This window comes from Diachasmimorpha longicaudata, chromosome 16 (assembly GCF_034640455.1).
Source record: "Diachasmimorpha longicaudata isolate KC_UGA_2023 chromosome 16, iyDiaLong2, whole genome shotgun sequence".
Classification (NCBI taxonomy): domain Eukaryota; kingdom Metazoa; phylum Arthropoda; class Insecta; order Hymenoptera; family Braconidae; genus Diachasmimorpha; species Diachasmimorpha longicaudata.
The window spans coordinates 2552833-2579153 of NC_087240.1; the positions used below are offsets into that span (position 1 = coordinate 2552833).

The window sequence follows — 26321 nt, forward strand, 5'->3', positions numbered from 1 at the left end:
AGTGGGTTTGGCAACGAATAAATAATTATTTTGGGTGAAATTTGTCATGACAGTTTGAGGTTATGTATCGATTTTTATAATATAAAAATTAATATCAACTGGATATTAAGGACAACTCTTGGTCATTCGATAAAATTCATTTTTTTGGGTAGTTCGACGAACAGAGGTTATGTTACACGCCATTTTGTTCGTATTCACGCTTTCGAAATGGCCGCCTATAATTATTTAGCTCAACATATCGCAAAAACGTTAAGAGAACTGGAGGTGATATTTTTTTTTAACAAAATAAAGGGAATTAAAAAGTGAATTTAGAAGTGAATCACAACAGATTCATCAGATGATTAACTCATTATCTAAATCTCCTGAACTGTCAAGTTTAATGAACATCGTGACACCCATTGCCGATTTTTTTTTTGATAAAGTGATAGGCAATAAAATCGACAAATGACCATATTCACTATCTACTAAACTGAATTTATTTGAAATTTTTATTGCAATCACTTTAGCTCTGATTAAGTACGAAAATAGTTGAATAATTGCGATTGATTAGAATCATCGTGTTTAACCTCTAAAAATATCATTTCATTTTAAAATCGAATGAACTTTTAATATCAAATTACTATTTTTTCATTCGCTCATTTTTTGTTCTCTGAAATTTGACACTTTCTTCTTGTTCCAAAATTCGTAATTAATGGTACGTTAATTATTCAAGGTCAACTCATTTTTCAAAACTGCATAATTTGGTGGCTATTAATAAATATCTAACTGGTCATATTCAACTCCACCATTAATTAATAGTTAACGAATATAATTAGAAATAAATAAATCATTCCATCAGTACATTTAAAATTCTGGGATTTAACTGAATTTTCAGAATTCTGAAAATTACTATTGTTCATAAAATTTCAGTTTTTACGACTACGAATAAGAAAATTTTCTCCTCCTGAATATATCGTACATAGTAGAATATATACAGTAAATATCATGTGCAGTAAATACATAATATTTACAGTAAATTTTCTTGCTGTCAGTAAATATTTATGGCATTAACATGTCTTATAAAACTATTCACAATATTTATTAACAGTATTTCTTTTTCTATACACCAAATTTATTTACAATCAATAATATGTCTAGTGAATACATAATATTTATAATAAATCGTCTTGTTGTCAGTACATATTCTAGGCATTACCGCGTCTTATATAAATATTTATATCTCTTTCTGACGCCGAATAACTATACTTACATTTATATACTACGTAATTCGTGACACCATGTAACTGGCCGTTTCTCGCAGGCCTTCAGCCATTTACCTACGATTGTTTATAATCTACATCTCCTTGTAAATATATTTGGTCAACAATTTATTTTTTCCCACAGCTTGATTTATTTATTCGATGAACGATCCTCATAACGTGTCCACATACGACTGAGTTGCATTTATAGTCACATTAGAGTCATTAATTCCTATAATAGTATATTCTCATAGTTATACATAACTAGTTATATAGACCCGGGTTCGATTCCCGGATTGAGTTACAGCGGAAATTATTTCTCTCTAATTCTAATTCTCTTCGAATTATTATTTTATTTATTTATTAATTTTTTTACTGTAACTATAGTAACTAGAGTTAGTTTTTTTTACGTAACTATAGCCCGGGTGCAATGCCCTGATTGGGTTAAAGCGAAAATTATTTCTCTCTAATTTTAATTCTCTTCAAACAATTATTTTTTTTAGTTATTAATTTTTTTCTCAACGTTACTATAGTAAAAAGAGCTAGTTTTTTTTTACGTCAGTATAGTTACACGTAACTATGTGCATACATCATCGTACGGTCCTGCTATTTAAGCATTAACTCTCCCATGAACGAATACGTTCAGACATTAATGCAGACACTGTTGTCTATACACCCGCATTCTCAATGTCTCTGTCGTATTTATTTATTTTTTTTACCCCCTCCCCCATTCTTACCGTACTCGAAGCTTTCGAGTGAAAGTTCGGTGTAGACTGTGTCTCATATCGTCATCGAGTAAGTTATTGTTTGTCGGTGTACTTTGCCCATACCAAGACAGGTTTGAGGATCTTGCATGGACTCCTCATGAAAAAAATTTAGCCAAGAGTGAGTTATTTTATACTCAAGTTGTATATTATGGGCATGGTAAAATTAAAGTCATTATTCGTGGTCATGAAACATTGGCCAACATATTTAAATATAACTTGAGTTTCTCCATTATTCGAGGTTTTTGCTGGTAGACTGATAGGAAAAACGATTTTTTATTGGGGTGTTTTTTTTCACCAGATGAGCATCAATTACTGGAATTAATTTGAAATGTTTGAAACATTGGGGGGACGATGAGTTATTTATATTTGAATTATAATTATTTTGATCAAGTGAAATAGCTCCGGAGTCAAGTCATATTAATTAATTGCAAGAATGGGATAATTAATTTTTTTTAGCTAAAAGGGAGAAGTTTTATATTTATTTTGAAGTATATTCGATTTTTGATTTACGTTTAAATTACGATAATCTCATGACTCTAGAAGATGAGTATTTTCTACGTGACCTTGAAACAACTCCATTAATAATTATCTAGTTTTTCTAAATTTCTTATTTTCTTTAGCGAATAATTTCGATAAATAATTTAATGCTCATAATTATGGCAGGAGTTCACTCAGAGTTATAATTAACATGATCATCAGGACATTACACGATTTCATAAATAGAGGATTGAAAAAATACGTATATCCCTGAAGTAAATGGATATTTGGCAAAAATAATTTTAATACTTATTTTCATCATTAAATGGACTTCATTCAACTATTTTTCTCCTTCGGTGAAGCCTTAAGGGCGGAAAGATTCCCAGGGGGAAGGTCGTGGTATAAACTATAAAATAAATGTTATGATGGCAGAAAAAGCTTAATTGAATGGCTTAAATGAGCGGCACTGGACTGAACGAGAGGACTGTCCATCGTCAGCTATTTCTCATACTCCTCTCATGCTCACAAACTTTTCTTCATTTCGTCATTATTATTTTTTTTCTTGTTTGTTAGCGCCCCCTTCTACGGACTACAAGTCGTTTCTTTCTCACCACCCATCTTACCAGTGTATTAGATTGGCGTCATTATACTCCTTGAGATAAACTTTTCAAAACGCCTATAATCCCTCCCAGAACCTCGGCTCTATCATGGCACGCCGTTTAGGATCGTGTACCTCATTTGTTTTTACCACAAGTTCTTACTCAACATGAGCCATTCACTTTTCCTAAATTATCGCATCATGGGCGATGTGATAAATTACCTCTAAATAACATCAATTAAGTGCTTAAAAATTTTTCAACTTTCGGAAATATTGCGATGAGACAATGAAAAATTTTTTTTACCGAATATCCATTTACTCAAGAGACGTTTTTTTTTTCAAAATATTTCTTGGGTTGAGTCATGCACGGAGGAGCTTAATTAAGTTTCAATTATGATAATCTTATCGGTCTTGAGGATGACGATGTTAAACAGAAGCTTAAATAAAATCCGTTAATGATTTCTCATTTATCTAAATTTTTTATTCTCTCGAGGGAAGAATTTTGATGGATTTTTTCATGTTTATAAGTGGTGAAGGAGTTCGCTCAAGGTCATCGCTGACATGATCGTGTTCTAGAACAATATAATTAACATAATTCAAGCCCAATCAGGATTGCCCAGTAAATTACTTGACTGGAGTAATTTAATATGAAAAAAATTAATGCAGTAGCGATGTGGTAGAACGAGATAAATAATTGACTTATCTTTGCATTCAGTTTTTGAGCAATATCTGCGAATCTAAGAGAGATAGCGATATTAGTGATAGGACATTTATTGTAGTACTCAATTTTCTCCATAAAAAATGTTCAGATAAAAATTTTGCTACCTCTCTTAGATTTCGAGATATTCATCAAAAATTGGTCACCAGTCACAAGTGAGTTGTCTCGTTTTATCTCTTCGCTACTGAATATTTCTCTGATGTAAATTTATGTTTAAAAACAATATTTCTTCTCAGGGTAAAACTCTTGATTTAATTCAGGGTCGTACTTACGTCTTGATTGATTCGGTCTTTCGGAAATTCTTCATCTGAACTTTTTTTTCAACTTTCTATTGTGACCCTTGAGAACGTGATATTGATGGGATCCTGTCAAGCGTTTTATGTTCACGTTTTATCATTTGTCAGTTTCATTAATTTTACACTTCTTCGAGTCGAGGAATCTACGAGAATGATAATGATGAAGGAGAATGATTGCATTAACTAATGATACTGCACATGCACTTTTCTTTAGAAGAAAATTTATTGATTAAATATCATCAATCATAAGGTCGAGAACAATTTCTTCTATTTAAAAATATTGAGTAATTAAATATTGCGAATGGTGACACTAAAATGAGGAGAATAATATCCCTCCCTAATTAACCCAGTTAATTAAATATTATCAGTAGATTTTCCAGTACGAAAAGTGTTTTTCTGCGAAATTCGTTCAAAAGTTTAGAAGACTAATACCATTTTTTTTTTACTTACGAATGAATTTTATTTTTCGATAACGAAATTTGCAGTTGTTTTAATTAATTATCGTCTCCAACATAAGAATATTCCAAATTGGCCCTCGGTGATTTAATTTCGGACCCATTATTTATCTTGTAATAACCATTTGTCATTATTTAATAACAAAATACCTCGGACTGAGAGTCCCAAGGTTTATAAATTATTAATGAAAACATTTCTAGAGTCGATTGAAGAATAAAACACTTTACCAAATGGAAAAGTTCTTCCGGCGTTCGAAGAAAAGTTTTCTAGTCATAACTTGGAAACTTTCTTCAGACTCGTCGGGAGGGAATAACAAAAAGCTGTCGGAATCAATACGAGAGGGTAATAGACTAAAATAAAAGTGAATGATAACCCAATTCATCTCTTCACAGCGAGAAACAAAATTATTTCAGTCAAGAATTGATATTCTTGACAAAAGAAATTATTTTTTGGGCGATATTACACTGGAGCAGACATTCCCATACAGTCAACATTAAATTATAAACATTACAATTATTCTGAACGAAATAATTATCAATTTATCGATATAAAAAAGTGATAGTAATCACGCAGAGAATCGAATCTCGATTTTTCATCACAGATCGGACCAGTGGTTTTTCCGTTTCTCTGGAAAATTTCCAAATTCTTTTTTAGTTGGCTCATTTGAGTCTAAATATCCTCTCCTAATCCTATGACGTGAACAAAAAAAATCTTCCTACTAATTTTATGATTCTCTTCAATTTTTTATCTCTATCTAGGCGCCAATTCACTAATTATTAGTAGAAATTCGCGATAATAATGAAGAATAATACAATAATTCATAATTATTTATATTCAGTTATTAATCTCTCCAACTAAAATGAAAAATTAATTTATATGATTCCCCTCGTATTAATTTTTCCTCTCATAATTCGATGTTGTCATTCCCATTACAAAAAGACATCGAACATTGTATAATCCCCATAAAAATAATTTTTTATAAGTAATTTCTCATCTCATAATTTTTTTTTCTTTTATTATTTCAGATGTGAGAGAAGGAAAATATTGAATCCTTGAGGAAGTGGGCGTGGGGTGTTGGCGATGGAGTCGGGACCAAAACAGGGCAACTGTCCCACCACTGGACAAAGCACAGGTATAACCGGTGGACAGGCCCAAATACCTCAGGGCCAGGATTCAACAAATGAAACTGGACCCGTTGAGGATGGCGTACTACTCGCTCGCGTCCACGTACCCGAATTGTACGTTAGCAAGTGTCTTCAATTTCCCAAGGATCAACTCGTCTGGGATGTTAAGCAACAGTGCCTGGCATCCTTACCTAAGGTACGGCCTTCCCTTCGTCCAATTGGCTTTTATCCCTCCATAACATCAGTTGCCATTTTCATCGATAAAACTACCTAACAACCTATACGTGTGCCATTTACTGCTTCATAATAACTTCATATACGATGCAGATCATTTAATAGATTTTTTTACAGTGTACGACACTAGCAGCATCTCAAGTGGAATCATAAATTTTATCGCTGGTTTTCATGCCAGAGATTATTTATTTATTTTTTATCATTTTTTCTGTTAAAGTGTCTCGATATTTTATCAATTTATATTTGGTCTTCAGTACGGGGAGAAATATATTCTGGAAAAATTTTAGTACGAGTTATGGAAAAAATTGCTGTTTATATTTTGTCTTCAGTTGAGGGAGAGATATTTTCTGTAAAAATTCTGGTACCAGTTATGGAATGAAATTGGGGTGGAAATTTCTGGGGAGTAATTTCGGTCTTTCAAGATCTTTGGGGGATGATTTTTGTTTGGAGTAGTGTTTGAAAGGTATATTTTTGAGAATATTTTGCAATGTTGAATTTGGAATCTCTTTAGGCGGAAATATTGTCCTTCGAAAGTCTTGGGAATAATTTTTTGGGGCATCAAAGAGATCTTGAAGATCTTGATCTGAGTTGAGTTTTTGATGAATATCTCCGAATTTAAAAGAGATATCGCGATTTCTGTCATCACATTTATTGTAATACATAATTTGCTCCACAAAAAATGTTCTAATGAAAATATCTCCATCTCCCTTAGATTCTGATTTTTTACGTCTAACGATCGGAAATTCAGATTTTACACAACAGAAAAGTTGATTTTTTTCAAAAACAAAAACGATAATTCAATTCAGAAAAATATTACGACCCAAAAGTTGATCGAATTGTCACAAAGCTACAAAAAATTTCTGTAGCTCTCGACAATCTTTAAATTAGTCAAAGGGTAAAGTTACTTCAAGTCAATAAAATTTTCAGTACAAACAGCAGCATTTCCACGTTAGTACCAGAATTTTTCTTAGAAATTTCTCTTCATGTCCTGCTGAAGCTAAACTCAAAGCCAACGAGACTAAAAGCACAAAAAAAATTAAATTTCAATATAAATATTTAGATTCATTTCAAAATTAATCTGCATATCGAGTGTGGCTTGTTTGTTTTTCGTTTTCCTTCGTGTTCATCTTGACTTCACAATGAATCAGTTAAACTAATAGGTATTAGACAATTCTGGAGATCATGAATTTTCACGTTTCACGCGTCTCGTATTTTTCTGTTCCACATGCTTGTCTTCCGGGACGCAGGAGGTATAGCACCACATTAAGAACAGCCCTTACATCCAGTTTTTTAAAATAGAAAATTCTCCTCTTCCTTTCCACCTCTTGAAATCCGTCTCAGCATTTCCCGTTCCACTTACTCCATCCTTCTGCTAGCAAATGAGAAAAAAAATTAAGCACTTATCCCTTTAGATTGACTATTACATCCTCTTCCTGACGGAAATATAACCGGAAATTCCTCTGTATCTCCCAATAGCCATTTGAAATTTTTATTATTTTTCTTTCCAGTCATTAAATCGAGAATTACGATGACAATATTTCCTTATTCCGTAATAACGAATTTTATTTGTGTAAATAAAATAGTTGTGTATCTTTGAAGATTCAAAAAATTGTGAAACGCATCCAAAAGTAGTTGCACTGATAGAAAAATTTGGTTGATGTTAAGGAAATTCGGTAACTGTTACTGAATCATATTTTGTTGGATCAAAACGACATTTTTAATATTTTTTAACATTTTTTCCCCACTGTAAATACACTTTTTAATTAAATAAATGAAAAATTAATAAATAAAAAAGCTCTTCTAAGTTCTTTTAAATTCTTTTTTGCTCTTCTCCAAGTTAAATCTATAGGAAATAACACTGAACTCCTAATACTCAATATATATGATATACGTTTTAAAAACAAATTTTTTAGCAGAATAAACCGTTTGGTTTAAATGCTCTAAACTTTAAAAAATAGAATAATGACTTATTTCCAAACGAATATGTTATTATTTATGTTCTATAGGGAATCCCTTGGTAAAATGAACATTGAAAATATTGAAACAATAGAATTCTATTTTTATACGAAATTATATACATCCGATAAAATATATTTCGTAGAATCTACGATATTTTTCTCTCAGTGTATGTCATTGTAATAGTTTGACGCCAAATTGTTTATTCAAATGGGAAAAAAATTCAACTGGATTCATTCGATGATAACATCAACTGAATTTTTCTATCAGTGTGTGCAAGCGTTAAATTCCAAGTGCAGTTGTACTCTGGTCAAGCGTTATTATCCCGACTATTGATAATTGGCCGACCTATTAATGATCACTGGCTGGACCGTCAATTAACGTTTCGGCCGATTCTCCACTGTCGGGTCTTTCCGCCTGGCCGTGATCCACTACAACTGTTTACAACGACTGCCAATCACATTTTATTTGTGAATATGGATTTAATGACTTTTATCGTCTAAACAAATGGACTTAAATCACAGAGAGTTTTTCTGGATTTTACACGAAGAGAAATGATTTTGAACAATTACGTAACAGTTTAACGTAATTTGTAAACGAGTGTTACATCGAACCGTAGACGATTCTTAAGGTTGTTCTGGTGTTAAATATTTATCACAGTATTTTTATCAATTTTTTTATGGTGAATAGTTCAAAAAATAATTGCAAAGTGATCACTTTTTGTTGGAAATTCTCGGTTTTGAAATTTAAAAAGAAGTTTTTGAAATTTGGATGACTTTAATGCAGTGTAATAATGAGATTTTTTAGGGTAAACAGGAAAATTCTACTGACATCCGATAAAAGTGTTGAGATATTTATGAATACGCGAATTAACAACATTTTTCTTCATTTCCGAAAAAATTCTCTGTGAGGCAAATAATTGTTGGAATTGAGTACATCATAAAATCACGTAATTCTCGAAATTTTGACATTTTACCAACGATCCCTCTCCTTCAATCACTGAACACTGATAGAAAAAATTAATTTTATGAAGAGAATTTCATATGGACAAATTATCATTAGTTTAACAATTTTCAAAGGAAAATGATTCTAAAATGAACAGTTACCTCTTCTCTGAGATAAATTTGCTTGAGAGAAATAGAACTTCTCTAGAATTAAAGTTCCTTCCACTCAAATAAATAAAAAATATATTGAATTCATAAAATAAATTGATAAATTTTGTTATTAATTCAATGACGTATTTATTTAAACATGTTTGAGATACCAAAAATAAACCGTTCTAAGATTTTATCATTATTTAATTTTACAAAAATAAAAAATGAAATTTTCATAATCCGAAGTCCATTTTTATAAACTTTTCGAAAAGTTTTGTGAATTTTTCCAAAAGTTATATAAAGATATATTTTTTCAGGTCAAGTTTATGAACTATTTCTCCTCAATTTGCAAAAAAATTTTAATAATTAAAAGATATCGTGAATAATTCCCTCACTATTTCCAGTAATTCATCCTTCTCTCAAAAAAATATATTTCAACAAAAATAATTTTTTCTATCAGTCCAACGATTATCAAAAACAAAACTAATTTTATTTTTCATATCCCCAATGTGTCTGTGAATGACTTTTTACTCAATGGTGTTGTTTTATTTTTTTTTTCGCTTAAACCTTATCACCCGCACCGGATACGCCGTACACTGTCGTCCGTGTGGACCGGTGAAAAATCAACACGAACGTCTCACCTCTCACCGTCTTGTGTGAATTACCACGTGTGTTAAAAAAAAATGGCCCTAAACACACTCACACGTACACTCTTCCCACCCTTGTTTGGCACTCTTCACGGCAATGTGTGCGGGGGTGACTTATACCGCGGATTAAACATCGACACCGCTTCTACACCCCCACTTTTCAATGTGCAGGTGGCCACTTGGTACAGGGTACGTGTTCTCACTTCACTAATAGCATGAATTGTTGATAATTATTTGTGAATTTGTTTTTTGTCTTATTTTTATGTGCATGTTTCGTTGGGAATTGTTGTAGTTGCCCGTCGATGTGAGAATTTTGCAATGAGTAAAAAAAATTAATTCACAGGGATGACATTGAGAAATCCTAGGGATTTTTAATCGTGTGGTTGGCATAGTGGCACATAAAAATCCCTAGACGTGCGGTAGAAAGTCCCTAAACATGATGGAGTAAAAATCCCTGACCACACGAGTAAAAATCGTTCGCTATCCGAATAAAAATCCCTAGTCATGTGAATAAAAATCCCTAGCCATTCAATTAAAAATCCCTATGACATAAATGGTATTTTTCCGTAGTGATTTTCACTTTTTCGAATCCCAGGAAGGCCCAATGCCAATCCTTGAATGACGAAAAGTGAATATCTACGAAGGGAAAAAATATTTTTGTTAAGAAAATAATTTCTGATATCGATTATTCCGAATTTTTTTACCTGAGAAAATCACAAATTCGGGAAATATATAAAAACTGGAGATTTTTGTCAACATCAGGCATAACTCAACACACCGCGCGAGTAACAATCCCTAGCCACAATCTTAACTGATTAAAAACTGTGTCACCCCTTCTCGCCCCCACCGTGTAGAAATTCCCCAAAAAATCAGTCAAATTCAACTACTTACTTAACCCCATCACAATTACCGTCAAATACGGGACTAATAATCGAACGAGAAATATCGATTTTTACTTCAAGTCGTCCATCAGTGGTCAGTCCCCCCAAAAAAAAAATTCTCCAAACACTCCATAATAATAATTTATCATCGCTCGAAGAATTCCCCCGAAAAGTATTTCTCAGCGGTCTGTGATTCACATGATGGATCGTCTTCACCTCAGGTAACAAGTTCCCAGTATGATACAACAGGGAATATCCCCGAACGAGGTCGAGCGGCACGTTGTCTGGTGACTTTCATTTTCGCCCGAGGTTAACGAAACCATCGCCATGTGAGCGCGTGTAATCCCCCTTTTTCGATTCCTCGGTGCAGCTTCTTCCCTCCACCTGTGATTCTCCCTGTTATTTTATTTATTTATTTATTTATTTTTTTCATTATTTTCTTTTCTGCCTCTTGAACCTTTGTATGGAGTTGCGGATTCAATTTTCCGTGTGTGTATTCCGTACATATGCCGACAAGTATGTATGAGAGAGGGCGATGCACCGAACGAACGAGCCACGAACCAACATCCGTGTTTCCCCGTTGCCGGGGTCCACGCCCTTTTGTCAGCGTCCACTTGCGCTCTACAATTGCGATTTATATGTGCCTCTTGGGTTATTCAGTTTTTCGGATTTTTTTGGGGGAGGAATTTTTTTTGAAATGTTGGAGGATAGGGAAATCTTGGTTATTGGATTTGTTTTGAATAAAAGTCTTTAATAACCGTTCGATATATACTATATTATATATTACATATTATATAATATATTATATATTATATAATATGTTATATAAAAAAACATTTTTTTGGAAACTTGGAGTCTTCAGATGCGACGTGAGTCCAAACTGATAGTTCTGAGGGTCAGATTGAACCACGATACTCGGAACCTCAATTGACATATTTTTCTGTTGACCTGTAAACAGATATGTTATATATATAATATATAATATTGTTATATCCAGCGAAGAATAAAGACGACACAGGTTGGTAAATGCTTGGGGCGGTTTATTAATTACGAGAAGTATTACGATGTGTCATGTAAGAGCGCCGAAGAGAGACACACCAAGACTGACGTTATCCAAAAGACAGGCGTTCTTCTGACCAAGTTCAGATCATAGACAAATGAATGAGTATTCGAAGGGGGACACGTAACAATATAATATATTATATATAATTTTTTATATATAATATATCAGAGCGTAAAATGGCCGAAAGACTGATTACACTTCTAGACTAATGAGGACCGTCTAGCGGCAATAATAAAGTCAAAGTCATATATAATATATATAATATATATGTATATAATATTATACTATATATGATATATGATATATACATACCAGCATTTGTTTTGTCTCATTCATTGACTTACTCTTCTTGACTAAATTACTTTTCCACGTAACTACTATTATTGTGGCTAAAATGTATATTCGTTCTCGCATCCTCAGCTGAGAACACGAATGAATATATATAATATAATATATTATAAATAATATATGATATATAATAGTGTTACGTATCCCCCTGTCAATTTTTCCCGTTTCAAATTGCCTTTTATGAAACACCAAGTGAGGCCCACGGATACGACTGTTTTTTTTTTAATAACAAGAGTTTTCCTGGAACTAGAAGTTGTAGATCGACGATGGATTACGAATAGGGCCCCTCCATATTTTCCGTAAATCTAAATTCTAATGACTCTCAAGAATCAAAATCCTGTCGATTTCCCATTCCCCAGTTGAAGTTCATAAAACTGCTCCACTTCGAGGGCCTAAAAATTCCAGATGGTCCCGGGTTCGAATCCCGATCTGGACTCTTCCTTGTTCCGTAAATCCCCCCTTTTTCCCCCACGATATAATCGTTCAATGCCCTACATTCATTGCGCGCAATTCCACTCAGACATCCTCAACGTGTAGTGCCATTGAGTAGAATCATAAGTGTCATTATCACTTATTAATTGATTTTTTATGTCAGCACTTATCAGCGAGGTCTTTGACCTGAATTGCGACAGGTGATATCACCTTCAATATTCCCTATTCGTAATCCATCCACCGGGAGTCAGTACTTTATCTTTACAATTGAGCTATCGCCTCGAGATATTTCATTATCGATCACCAGTGACTGGATAATTTTTTTTTCTACAATTTTATTAACATCAATGAATGGAAATTCTCGCGCACTTCAGGCGGAGCCATTTTCATTCAGCCTCTGGATCGACATATAATAGTTTCTAAGATTATGAAAATTCCAAATGAGTGATTGATGATTCGATGGAACGTTTTCGTCTTTTTAATCGCAACTGGAAATATCTCGAAGAGAGATTGATGAATCGGGAGCGGTTGGGGCTTCGTCGAAAAATAAATTCTCGCTGTCGATGATTGAACTTCGTCCACATTCTATTCATTTTTTTATCTCCGCGTTCCCGGATTCCTGGGGCTTTTTTTTATTTCGTCTATCGCCTTGGAAACGCGAATCAATTCGGTGGCGCCCGGAGAATTGACGACGTAAACACCGAGTGGTTGGAACGGTTTAATTATTTGTTGCTTTCAGATTTGTAATCGTTCAATGTTTACATTTTTGAATTTTTATTGAAAATTATATAGAGTATTGTGAACCATAAAACTATGAATTTTGGGGGGAAGGTCTGGGAGTGGAAGACCTCACAAAAGTACCAAAGTCCGATGGTATTAATCCAGTGACAATTATGATTAATATAAATTATACAACAACAAAGCGATAATTAGCAGTTACTGACTTTATCAAAATGAACAGTATTTCAACGATCGATGATTTGGATTCAAACTTTTAATCCCGAGAAAATATCAATGTCAATTTTCAAAGTTGAAATGGATTTTAATATGTGTTGGATGCGCGAGTCTATTTGAAGCCTAAGAAAAATAAATAAATGAATAGATAAATAAATAAATTGAAGGGAGAACGAGATGAAGTTGAGAAGAAAATGAAATTTGCGAAGTCTCCAACAATCAAAAATATCAAAAAAGAGTTTCTACGTTAACGTCAAATCACCTCGTTTTCGTGATCAGAAACTCAGATTCGAACAGATTCAAACAGAAACTTTGATTTTAATTAATTATTTAATATTTAACTCAAAGAAATTATTGATATCATTAATAGATATTCACAGATCAACTTAAAAGACCCTTCAGATGGAATTCATTGACCTTTTCAACTGACCTAATCAAAAATACCGCATTTACCTGATATCTACATTAAAAAAAAAAACCAATACACCGCCTTATATTCTCGCCAAAAATTCCCTTAAATTCCCGGTAAAATATACCGTGGGTTTAAGGTAAAATATACCGTGACACGTGTGATAAGACACCGCCTGTGGATGTTACCCAGGTGGGCATCGAGTTAACGCGCATGCACAGATGGACACTACACGTAAAATAAGAATAAAATAGCGCGAGTGGCTTTTGAATTTCAGCGGGATAACGTACGAGTGGGAGGGGGACCGGCGTCTGCAGCGAAGAACGGGAGGGGGGAGCCGGCGGGAGTGGGAGGGGGTTTGTTGGTGGGGAGCGGGAAGGAGTGAGGGAGCGGAGGAGTTTATACGCTGAATGCCTTCGCACTGGTTAAGAGGTAAAGAGGAATTGTGGAGGAGTCTGAGGAGACGAAACTCGTCGAGATTTCCGTGTGTAAAACGGTCGATGGCATTGAAGCCTCGGGCACCCGCTGAGTTAACCCACTAGTGTTGGTGTATAACTCGAGTGAAGGAGAGGTGATCCTATCGGAAGTGAAGGATGATCCTGGTACGCGATCGTGGATCACAATGATCTTACGCCCACCAATGGAACCCCCGGTGTTATAGTCTATGATACCAACGCTCTTCACGCTTTTATACTCGAAGGGTTTTTCTTTTATTACGATGGGATTTTCTTTCTTCCGGAAGACGCGCAAATTTTTTTTTCTGAATTAGACGTTCAGAGGGCGAAACGTGGGACGAAATGACATTCCATCACATTTTTAGTTGAACGTTAAGAATTTTTATTTGAAGGTCAAAGCGGTCGACCGCAGACTGAAAGTGATAATTTTGCAGCGGTTTTTTTTAACTATTGAGCGTGAAAAAAGGGAACAAAAAATGTCGCGTGATAATTTTATGAATTTAATTTCGATGAAAGGAATCTTTCAATGGAAACCGGTCTCGCGCCGATTTTTCGTTATATTTACGTTCTTTGTTAACAGTTTTTTGGGGCGGGGGTCGATCATGTTTGCGGTGGTTGAAAATTCTTTTTTTTGGGGAGGGGATGTGTGTAAAAAAATGGACGACAAACCTGTTAAACTCCGCGAGTAAATTCCCCAAACAATTTGGCGATTTTCAAAACGCGAAAGGGGAGGATCGCGGGCAATTACTGGAGGGAGGGATCGACAGGCGATTTTCGGATGGCCCAGGACAAGTCTGTTATTGCATAGAAGGGGAGGGTGGAGTGGGGATAGCTGTGGACTGGGGTCACAAAGTGAGGGAATTCGAGTGAACCGGATGTGCGGACACGCAAAAGATAAATATAGTGAGAGGCGTCTCCTGGCGATGTGCAGGAGGGGATCCTCGTGGGGGCTTTGTCATGATGATTCTCAGGGGGATTCCTTTCAGGAATAACATTGTCACGTTTTTGATGGTGACAAATTTTCGGGGGTTGTGAAACAAAAGCTCGTTTCGGAATTAGTTACGACGCAGTATTTTATTTTTATGGCCCGGCGTTGAATGAATTCAACATGAAATTGCTTTAACAAAAAAAAAATTTCAGTTTTTCTGGGAACAGAAGGTCGACATTGTTGAGAAAAATTATATTTAAGGTAGTTCTACCCTTTTCGTAACTTCAAAGATTATCAAAAACTACAGAAAATTTTTAGACAACTCAGACACTATTGGAATCGCATTTTTTTTTTAAATTTAATTATCGTTTCTGTTTTTGAAAAAAAAATTTAACGTTTAAAGGCTGGGGAGGATGTAAAACAAAGAAAACGTTTGTAACATCAAGGAAATAAATGAAATATAGAAATATTTTAACATTTAACATTTAACATTTCCTTTGCAGTCAAACATTGAAATTTCATTTTTTTTATCATCAAACGTAAAAAAACTCAAAGAATTTTTTGACACTTCGTAAAAAATAATATATTGTTTGGAAAAGAAGTTACATTGTTTATTTAGATGAAGGAAACGTTTAAAAATATATCAATACTGTCAGAAATTTAGTTTAGATAGCACCTGTTATATATGATTTTTTCCAAATTTTCCTCATGCAATTAGTTGAAAAAATTGGCTATTAAAAATATTAAAAAACAGCGTATCGGGTCGGTAAGATACCGACCTGATGGTAGAGCTACTTCAAGGATATCCACAACAGAAATGTTCATTTTCCCCATAAGACCTAATCTTTCAACTTTTCCTCGAAAAACAAACCATCATTAAATAAAAAAAAATACAATCCCACATCTGATGGAGTTTTCGACTAAATTTTACTACGTTAGCCAAGGAATCACGCGCAAAACAAAGCAACAAAAATAATAAAAAAACACTCCACCGAGAATTGAAAATTTTATGTCTTGATGAAAATGCATATGAGATGCCTTGACATTATCCCCATGGCCTCTGGAGAACTGCAACTCTCGCACCCACCTAAGTACAAAAGGGGCAATCTCGTATTCATGAATTTCTTGTACCATCACAACCGGCAGCCATGTTCCCCTTTCTCCTCGGCGGGCATCCCCATGATACACATACAAGCCGCAGTGACTCGGCTACTGTGCACCTGAAAGCCGACCCATCTCCCTGTCTCGTCGAGCGTGACCAGAAAAATTTCAGTTTCATTAAAAAATCGTCGATGTTAGGGCCAATTAGCCGAAAGACGGCAGAAAGGGCCGGAAGATGAAAAAAAAAATCGTTGCCAATATTTTCTAAGAAAAAATTGCAAAAAAGGAGAATAATATTGTTTCTAATGAGACTTGTAATCCGAATATTTTTGTCCCTAAAATTCTGCAAAAATTTCCCAGAAATTTCCCTCAAAAGCTCGCAAAAATTTCCGTCAAAATCTCGCAAAATCTACCTCAATACATTTTATTCTCTCACAACCACAGGATTATAATTTATTTAATTCTCCATACCAGGAGTTTTATAAACAATTTCTGTCCCTGCAATCGACGAAAACCGAATAATCGCGTGATCGACGAAACCCCAGGGGCGATTCTTTAATCTAATTGTCCCTTATGCTGCATTGGTAGCTGCACATTGCCTCTCCCCTCACTTTCACACAAAACCCAAGTATCATCTTGTATTCATGAATTCTTCTTATGCCCTGCAGCCCCTGAGACCACTCAAGAAATCCGCGAGAAACGTCCCCCAAGTAATTTGTGCCCTGTGCGCGTACCAAACCCCCCCGCTCACTCCTCTCACTCTACCACGGCCCCGACGAACTCGAATACCTCGAAAAATACTGATTTTATACACAACAATAACCTTGATACTTAACATTTTGAATATAACAAAATACAATAACCTTCAAAGTAAATTTTACCGGCATTTTACTTCTCCGAAGTTGCATTGATTTCATCCGAGAAAATGTAAAGTGATATCCATTCGTGCCGAGTCCTTTGATAACGTCGGAGATACGACATAAAGGGGGGTGGAGAGGGGGAGTGGGAGGGAGGAGGAGGAGGAGGGTAAAGTTGTAAAATTTTTTGACGACTACTTGCTCACGACTAGACGATAATTTCGTTATTTAACAGCAAAAAGAATCACCGGTACATTTTCTCTTCTCAAAATTACTCGACTTTAACATCATATTTTTACACTTTTGTTTTCGTGCCTTGAACAATAAACTCGAGGTCACGTGGGATGGTATGAGTAACTGAGAAAATGAATTCTCCCCGAAAATGGTGAAATGTAATTATCATCGCATCAATGCGAGATAAAGAATGGATATGAGTGGGGGAGAATACGAAGATGAGGAGAAGAAGAGATAAAAATTGGGGTCTGAGGGCATGTAATCATCTCGGTGATGTGTACGAACAGAAAAAATTACATTTTTTGAGGTAATTGTGACAACTTCACACATCGATTATTTTTATAAATTGATGAAAAAAGATAATCGATTCTCGAATCTCGAAATTCGATGTTGCGATAATGCCTTTGTTTTCCTCTAGTCAATTGTCGATTTTCAAGTAATCGATTATCGATTTTCACATAATCGATTATCGATCTTCACATAATCGATTATCGATTTCCACATAATCGATTATCGATTTTCACATAATCGATTATCGATTTCCACATAATCGATTAGCGATTTTCACATAATAGATTTTCACATAATCGATTATCGATTTTCACATAATCGATTATCGATTTCCACATAATCGGTTATCGATTTCCACATAATAGATTATCGTCTTTGACATAATAGATTATCGATCTTCAGATAATCGACTATCGATTTTTAAATAATCGATTTTCACATAATCGATTATCGATTTTTAAATAATCGATTATTCCCATGAGGCCGCATATTCAATGTATGAACAATATATGTTTTTAGCTATAAATGGAATATGTATATCACTCGTCGTCGATACACTTTTGCGGTTTGAAAGTATCCGCAGTACGCGCGAATGGTTTATACCTCACCTTGTGCAGCAACGCTGAAGCACGATGATACTCATGAGGCTCTTACATATACGTGTATATTCTATGGTACAACAATGTAATGCCACAGCATGCGTAATTGCCAGGGTAATTTACATGAACTGTCAAGAATTGCCTTGGCCTTCGTCCATACATTGACTTTGCTACGTTGTAAGTGTAAATCGGTTAAATGCCGCTGGTATCTCATCATAACCTCCCCTGATGTTACTCCACACTAAAATGGTATTTAAGGTATGGTCGGTGCAACCAGTGCCATTAAAAATGACTGCACTGAGAAAAAAAATTTTTTTTTAAGGAGTGCGTCTTGTGTTAAGAAACAGATACTAAAAGAATTTCAACCAAACGATATCTTGAACTGAGGGAAAAAAAATTTAGCTCAAGGGATTTTATAATCGTAGGAGAGATCAGAAACTTTTCGAGAAGCGCCTCCACTTGTACCAAAAAATTCGTGATTCGAATATTGATAAGAAAGTGATATCTTATTTTGTGAAAAAAATAACTTCTGTCAATAAATTATTGATTGGTTCTGAAGATAACAATAATTTACTCATAATAAAAATATGAATTTTCCGACCAAGTCTAGCCGAGTTTCTCAATTATCTCTCTGTCTCAAATTATCGAATTTCGAGAATCGATTATTTATTTTATCGATTCACACGATAATCGAGTATTTATTTTATCGATTCACACGAAAATCGAGTATTTATTTTATCGATTCACACGATAATCGATTATTTATTTTATCGATTCACACAAAAATCGATTGTTTATTTTATCGATTCACACGAGAATCGATTCACATCGATAGCTAAATGAGAAGAAGGCATATTCTCGCAATTATCGAATTTGAAGATAATCGATAATCGATTATCATTTAATCGATTTATGAAAAAATCGATTATCACGCACGTCATATCGAATCGACCCCTCAGAGTATTTGGCGCGCGTTGTCTCACTCGTCAAATCAAATCGCTCCCGAACTCGGCATCGATCGATCCTGAAGGAATTCCAAAACCTCCTTTCTCAAAACTGTTTTGCCCCGTACGTTCATAAATATTTATCGAGTAGTTTTCAATCAACAATAAGGATAATCTTGAATGTTCCAACGGACACGGTTGATGAGAATAATCATTACCTTTGATGACTCGTAATATGACCCCCATCACTTCTCACTCTCCCTTCCCGATTCTATTAATTACCGGCCATTATTAAGACCCGTTAGGTGAATCCTGCGTGATTAACACCAATCCATCAAATACAATTCCCCAACGTTAAAGCTCATTATTAAAAAATATCGTAGTTCCCTTCCAGATACATTAGATAATGAGATAAACACTGCGCACTTAGTCCAGTTACCGTTTATCGACCGACCTCCCTCTCCTCCCCCCCTCCCCCCGAGAAAATATAGGACATTACGTTACTCGTGTGAAAAAGGGAGAACAAGTCAAAGGGATGAAGAATTATTCTCGAGATAATTTCACAAGAAAAATTACTGAAAATATAGAAAGTCTAGACCGGGATTCGAACCCGGAACCTCCCGATTTTGGAACTTTTCCAAACACGTGTTTGAAAAGAAAAATTATGTAATGTTTCTCCCACTTCGTGATTACAATAATTTTGGTTGCAATTTCATTCTGCAAACTTCACTTCTCTTTTCATCCTCCGTTGAGACAAATTAGACGTCATGTTGTCAAGGAGAATGCCCTGACACTGACCATGTGCAACGCTATTCACTGCTGTGACGTCTCGTTGATTCATGACGCACGCGAGACCTCTTCTCGCCTCATTAATTAAACGTCCAATAATATTTCCGACGGATCAATTTTTTTTTTCTGAAGTTGATTTATCTTGAGTTGAGGTTCAAACAGATCCACTTAAATCGTCTCAGGCGACCTTTCGGTCTAAAAAAATTCAAATGTTAATTATTTTCAAAAAACTAATTACATATTTTAATTTACTGTTTACTGAGAAACGGTTAATATTTTGACCGGTGAATAAACATTTTTCAATTGTCACACGCTACGTTTACGGTAAAGGTCTTAAATTTATACAAAAATTAACGGAACTTCTGATAGATAATGTTTAGGACTGACGTTTAATTAATTTTTTAAGGAATTTATTTTCCGACGATTTTGCATCCGACTAATTAGACAAACCTAATTGCATAATTTATTGTTGAGTATTCTTTATATGTCTAGAAACGATTCATTCAAAAACTATTTTTTATAAAAAAAAAATCATTCTTTGGAAATTTTCACTCATTTCACGAATATTTTCATTTCAAATAAATAAACGAGTTTATTCGTTTCATAAAATAAAATTAAACAAATAAGTATCTATTTTAAATCATTATTTTAGCACATAATGGTCATTAAAAATTTGTTTTTCGCCTCAAATATAAAAAAAAATAGTTTTCTAATTTTTCCCGATTCTTTTCGGGTTTATTACTATTTATAATATAATAAACAATAATTGTTCAATAAATATATACGTAATTTAAAGTAAAATGTTTGATCGGTATAAATAAAAAATTGATTTGGATGTAATAAAGATCAATTATTGATAAAAAAACTGGTTAATACAAAGAAAATATCGGATGCAATTTTTTATTTAGTATGAAATAAACTCTATTTTTGCGGTATTTAAATCAACTTTATTAAATTTAAATAAATTATTTTTATGGATGCGCCCTCATTCAACCATCAGCGGTGATGATCCCAATCAAGCGTGAAAAATCGTCTGGGGAGAGGGTGAATAATCAAATAGGACGAGGAAATACGGGTCGATCCCTTGAAACGTACCTTTTTTACCACTCCATCGAAGGGAAATTCTCTTTTGCCGCAGGGATGACGCGGAAGTAAAATTAATAATATCGACTTTCCGTCTGCACCGAAATCGGATCAACCAGGGCCAATGAGTCGGATTAATCATAAATCCAGGGATAATTTATTCATTTCACCATTTCCGCGTATTCCAACAAGGTATACCACAAATAATGATAAAATATAAAAATAAAACTGAAATATAATAAACACGAAAATTTGCCGATTTTTCAATAACAAACAATAAGAAAGTTATTCATTAAATTCTCTTCAAGACTCATCAGATTGTGGGACTAGACTGATAATCTGACTTAGAAATTCTACAATAAATTCTGGGGTCAATTAATCAATCGTTTGATAGTTGATTAATGCAAGTAGCGATTAATCGAACATTCGACCAATCGGTCATCGATTAATCCACAGTAACAAGTTGAAAACGATTAATTTTAACGTACGGCGGCCGCGTTGATGTCTGTTTTGACAATCGATTATCGATTATGACTATGATATTATTGATTAGCTTCACGAAATCTACGATGTTCGATTAGTGACCTGTGTCGCTTTTTATATACAATAATTTTTTTAACAAATTGAGGAAAACACTTTTCCTCACCGCTTTATTTCACACGTGAAAAAAAGTGGACTTTTTCGAACTCCTTTAAAATACTATGAAAAACCCCACTTTACCCACAAAAATTAGTAAAAAAAAGTGGACTTTTTCGAACTACTTTAAAATACTATGAAAAACCCCACTTTACCCACAAAAATTAGTGAGAAAAAGTGGACTTTTTCGAATGTCTCACACAAAATGTAGCCCCAACAAAATTACCACTTGCAGCGAAAAAAAATCTGTAAATCTGCAATAGTTTCGTAAAATTACCCTCCCCTAAACGTCGCTCTGGGTTTAGAGAAAAAATAAAGAAATTTTTCCTGAATATTTCTCTCAGTGCGATGGTGTCCAAGATAGATGAGGTACCAACGAGACTAGGGACTGGATAGAGTGATGAGAAACTTCATCGGTGGATTCGCCCCCTGGGCAAACAAATTCACCATCACTTTCGATTATTAGTCTCTAACCCAGTTTATCCCGGGTACATAACTCGTCGTAACTCCCCCAACAGCTACAGGAGGAAGCTCGCAGTTGCTGGTAATTTCCTGTGGAAAATTTGGTGGAGTTACGATGGATACACCTTCCTACCATTTTACTAACTCCCAGGGTTCGTTTAAAAATTGTTTAAACAGTTTACAGAGTTGATTCGTGATATTTTCATTTGATTCTGTTTGTCCATTTGTTCTGTTTGTTTGTTTGCTTCTCTTGAGTCAACAAAATTTTTTTTTCACTTTTGAAGCCTCAATTGATTCCTTTGAAGCCAACCTCGGCTTTTCATTTTTTATTTTTCGATAAATCAATTGCGAGGATTGAGTCGTCTCGACGGGAAAGGACGAGAGGACTCCGCCTATGGCGTGTGCTAGCACTCGGCGGAACGACAAAGTCAATTTCCGGGGATGGAAAGGATTGAGAGGTGAATAGCGAAGGTCGAGTGAGGAAAATTAAGAGGGGGAGGGGCTTTGGGGATTTTAATTGAGAGCATGACGGGGATTCTGCTGATATTATCACGTAATCCGGCCATTGGGTTGTCTGTTAAGGTATAAGAGTTTTTTATGTTGGACGAATTTCTATTCGTTGTCTCGTTGGGGAACGACTTTAGAAATTTTTCGATTTGATTGGAAATTATTACGAATATTGCGAGACGTGGGAAAGCTATTTTCACATGAGTGTGTGAAAAAGTCTCCTTTTTCTCAGTAATTTTCGTGCGCAAAGTGGATTCTTTTGAGGGTATTTTGCGATGTTCTGAAGTAAATTTTCTTCGACACTCTTGTAATTAATGAGCGAACTTAAGTTACGTAATTGTTACTGAATATATTCTCTGTGAAACTATGAAATTTGAAGGAAATATTTGCAGTTGTTAATTTCAGAATTTTTTTCAAGTGAAAACGGTCTCTTGGGGGTTCAGTGGATGTCAGGATGTTTTTAGCACATACGTAATTACATAATTAAAATTACATAATTATGATATTTAAAAAAATTAAATGTTTTAAAGCCTCTGAAAAATTGTTGAATCGCTCTAGAAATTTGGGATTTTCTTGAATAATTTCGGCAGTAGTGAATTTCCGAGGGTTGAATTCCTTGAAATCCAGTGCAACTGCAAGTTAATAACACTTTCCAAATAATATACCATGTAAATTACAGCAAATAAAATGACCTGGAAAAGTGTATTCTCAATTCTAATGAAATTTCTAATTTTCAATTCAGAAAAATACACACGCAAATGACACCTGTTCAACATTCTCTCTACCTAGTAATTATTTCCAGTCCCGAGGAAATGACCGCTCTCCCTCCAAAGAAGCGTAGAAAATTGAGGAATTTTCATGACAAATAATTCTCTCTCTTTTCGTTTTATCCTCCCGTTAATTTTCGGAAAAATCAGGTCACAGTATTTTCATTGAACCGCAAAATTTACGAATAATTTCGTCGATTTTCGGTGGCATAAGTTAGGGAAGTTCTTATCATGATAATACCCACATGTAATCCACCCTCATTTGTCCTTCGCACCTACCAATTACATAATTTTTTTTTAAATTCAATTTTTTAAAGCCCTTGAAAAATTATTAATCGCTGTAGACGTCTGCGGTTTTTATAAATAATTGCTCCAGTCGGGAATTTCCAGTGGTAAAATTCCTTGAAATCCAGTGCAACTGCAAGTTAATAACACTTTCCAAATAATGTACTATCTAAATTACACGAAAGAAAATAACCTGGAAATTTATTTTCTCAATTCTAATGAAATTTCTAATTTTCAATTCAGAAAAATACACATGCAAATGACACCTGTTCAGCATTCTCTCTACCTAGTAATTATTTCCATTCCCGAGGAAATGACCGCTCTCCCTCCAAAGAAGCGTGGAAAATTGAGGAATTTTCATGACAAATAAATCTCTCTCTTTTCGTTTTATCCTCCCGTTAATTTTCGGAAAAATCAGGTCACAGTATTTTCTCCGAACCGCAAAATTCACGAATAATTTCATCGATTCTCGGTGACGTCCCCCAGGGAATGTCTTATCATCACATCCACGCATTATCCAACCTTGTTTGTCTCCCAACTATCAAAAATGGCCTCTCCAACGACGATTTCCAAACGCAACTTTGGATTTTATGGGCTTCCCCTCGCTCCATGAATTTGCGTAATGACAGACTGGGGGAATTTTTACTCTCGTGCAGGGCCATAATTCTCTTAATAAGGTCATTATCGTGTGTGACCCACGTATGAAAAAGAATGCGCGATAAAAAAAAAAGCAAAAAACATGAATTACCATCTCTATAAGTGTTCGAGTGCGAGGTAAATCTCCATAACTTGCCCCTGAAAAATATGTGCAAAAAGTGTACATTCGATGTGAAAAAAAAAATACCGAGGAAGGGAAACGTATAATCTACAGTGCACAGAGAGGTCTAAACAGATTCTGTCCCCGGAGCTACCTGGCATCCCCGTGAATTCCACAGTACCTTCGATTTGCATTCTAAAGTAGCCGGTGTGCGAGTTATCGAGAAGTGGGAAATTAGTGAAGGAAGGCAATCGAACGACTCGTTGACTCGTCAATTCAGGCATTTTATGGATCACAAAACAGGGAAAACTTGTCCTGGGATGTGCGCCGAGTGGGATAGAGTACAAATTATCAAGTGAAGAAGAGAAATTTTTAGGTGAAGAGAAGACAATTCGGGAAATTCATTGTCAATTCACATGTCAGAGGGAAAATTTGTGGGACGTTCCATCTGAGGTGGAAATTAACTTGGACCAAGGTTGGGCCAAGCTTGGGCCAAGACAGGCCCAGCCTGTTGTCATAGCCTGGGCCTAGCCTGGCATGTGCTGGGAGGGAGACATTGGATGAATCTTGGGAAGTTCAGCTGAGCCCAAGGGTAAGGCCCAACATAGGCTCACCAGTACAAACCAGACCTGATCCAAGTGCATCCAAATTAAAGCCTGACGTCAATCAGACCTTACAATGCCCTTCCTATCAACTTACATGTCCTTGATGCAAGTGGCCCTGAAGACATCCCACCGGACATTGTCCAGACCACTGCATCCAGTGCTTAGGTGATGCGGATCCTCTACTGTGAGTCCCCGTTTTGGACATGTGGGCTCGTTCCCCTGTCTATTTTCTCCAGATAAGAGGCCAAGGGCCACCCTTACATCATAATGATGGTATGCAATTGCGAGGTACAGCATAGTCTAAGGTATCATATTGATGATACTTAGGAGACACCTTTTTTTATTACATCATAATTGTTGGATTTTTTCATGAAATAAATAGAGAACAAAAATCAATCTTGTTCTTTGGAAATTAATTATTATTTTATTATGGGGTGGAGTTCTGAGAAGTGTGAGGTATGTTTAGGTTTGATTTGGAATATGTAGACAAAGTGGAATGAATATGACTCTTTGAGATCATGTGACTAAAAGGTCCAGGGTGTTGTTTCCCTTTGTAGATCTAGTTAGTTCCTCCAAGGAATCGGTACAGAGCGAATGGTTCTTCCGAGTACAATTACTTGAGTTAAATAATAAAGAAAAAAAATAGTTTAATTTACTTACAGAATTATTATTTCTAATAACTCATTTCCAATAATAATATTTAATTTTCTCAAAAAGTATTAAATCGTCACGGGAGTTTGTTAATTAAGAATTTTTCAACATTCCACTTTTTTTACATCAAAAGACAACATTATATATATGTATGTGAGGGCCACACGTACATACGTACACAAGTCCCAAAAATTAATCAAATACCCGATAAAAAAAATTATTATTTCTTATTCTCACCTTAATTTAGCCTGTCTGCCTCTCCCCTAAAAAGCAAAAAAAAATTAAATAATATGAAATTACATGAATAACAAACCCTCCAGGCAGTCTTTCGATTGTTGCATGATACAGCCCAAGACTTTGGGTTGTTTATGGGCCGTATCTTCCGTTTAACGTCGACCATGCACACGACGAACCATTCCATCGCCCTTTGTTTTCAGCCCAGTCGTTTGGCCCAGGGTAGACATACACCCATAACCACAACGTGCTGGGTATAATGCCCTCAAACCCCACCACTCCTGGGCTCTTTCTTTACCGGCTTTATACACACGTGAAAACGAAACTCACGCGCTCAGAAAACAGGGGGAGAGGTGCATATCCCAAAGGAATTTCGCCGCACTCTCCCTCCCCACTCCTCTAGGTACCCGGCCTCAGTAACTCTTCGTGAAAGAGACGATAAAA

At 35.1% G+C, this 26321-nt stretch overlaps 1 protein-coding gene across 10 annotated transcripts in view; it reads left to right on the top strand.

Moving 5' to 3' along the window:
• Window positions 1-26321, top strand: part of LOC135169958 (SH3 and multiple ankyrin repeat domains protein 2) — a 198607-nt gene that overhangs the window by 140868 nt on the left and 31418 nt on the right. For 7 of the 10 annotated variants that reach the window (XM_064135403.1, XM_064135405.1, XM_064135397.1 and 4 more), the window contains 2 exons: window positions 5576-5871; window positions 9775-9794. In XM_064135403.1, coding sequence (XP_063991473.1) covers window positions 5631-5871; window positions 9775-9794 — 261 coding nt within the window. In that variant the 5' untranslated portion in view covers window positions 5576-5630. The remainder of the gene's footprint in view (window positions 1-5575; window positions 5872-9774; window positions 9795-26321) is intronic. The other 3 variants (XM_064135402.1, XM_064135406.1, XM_064135401.1) reach the window with 2 other exon arrangements.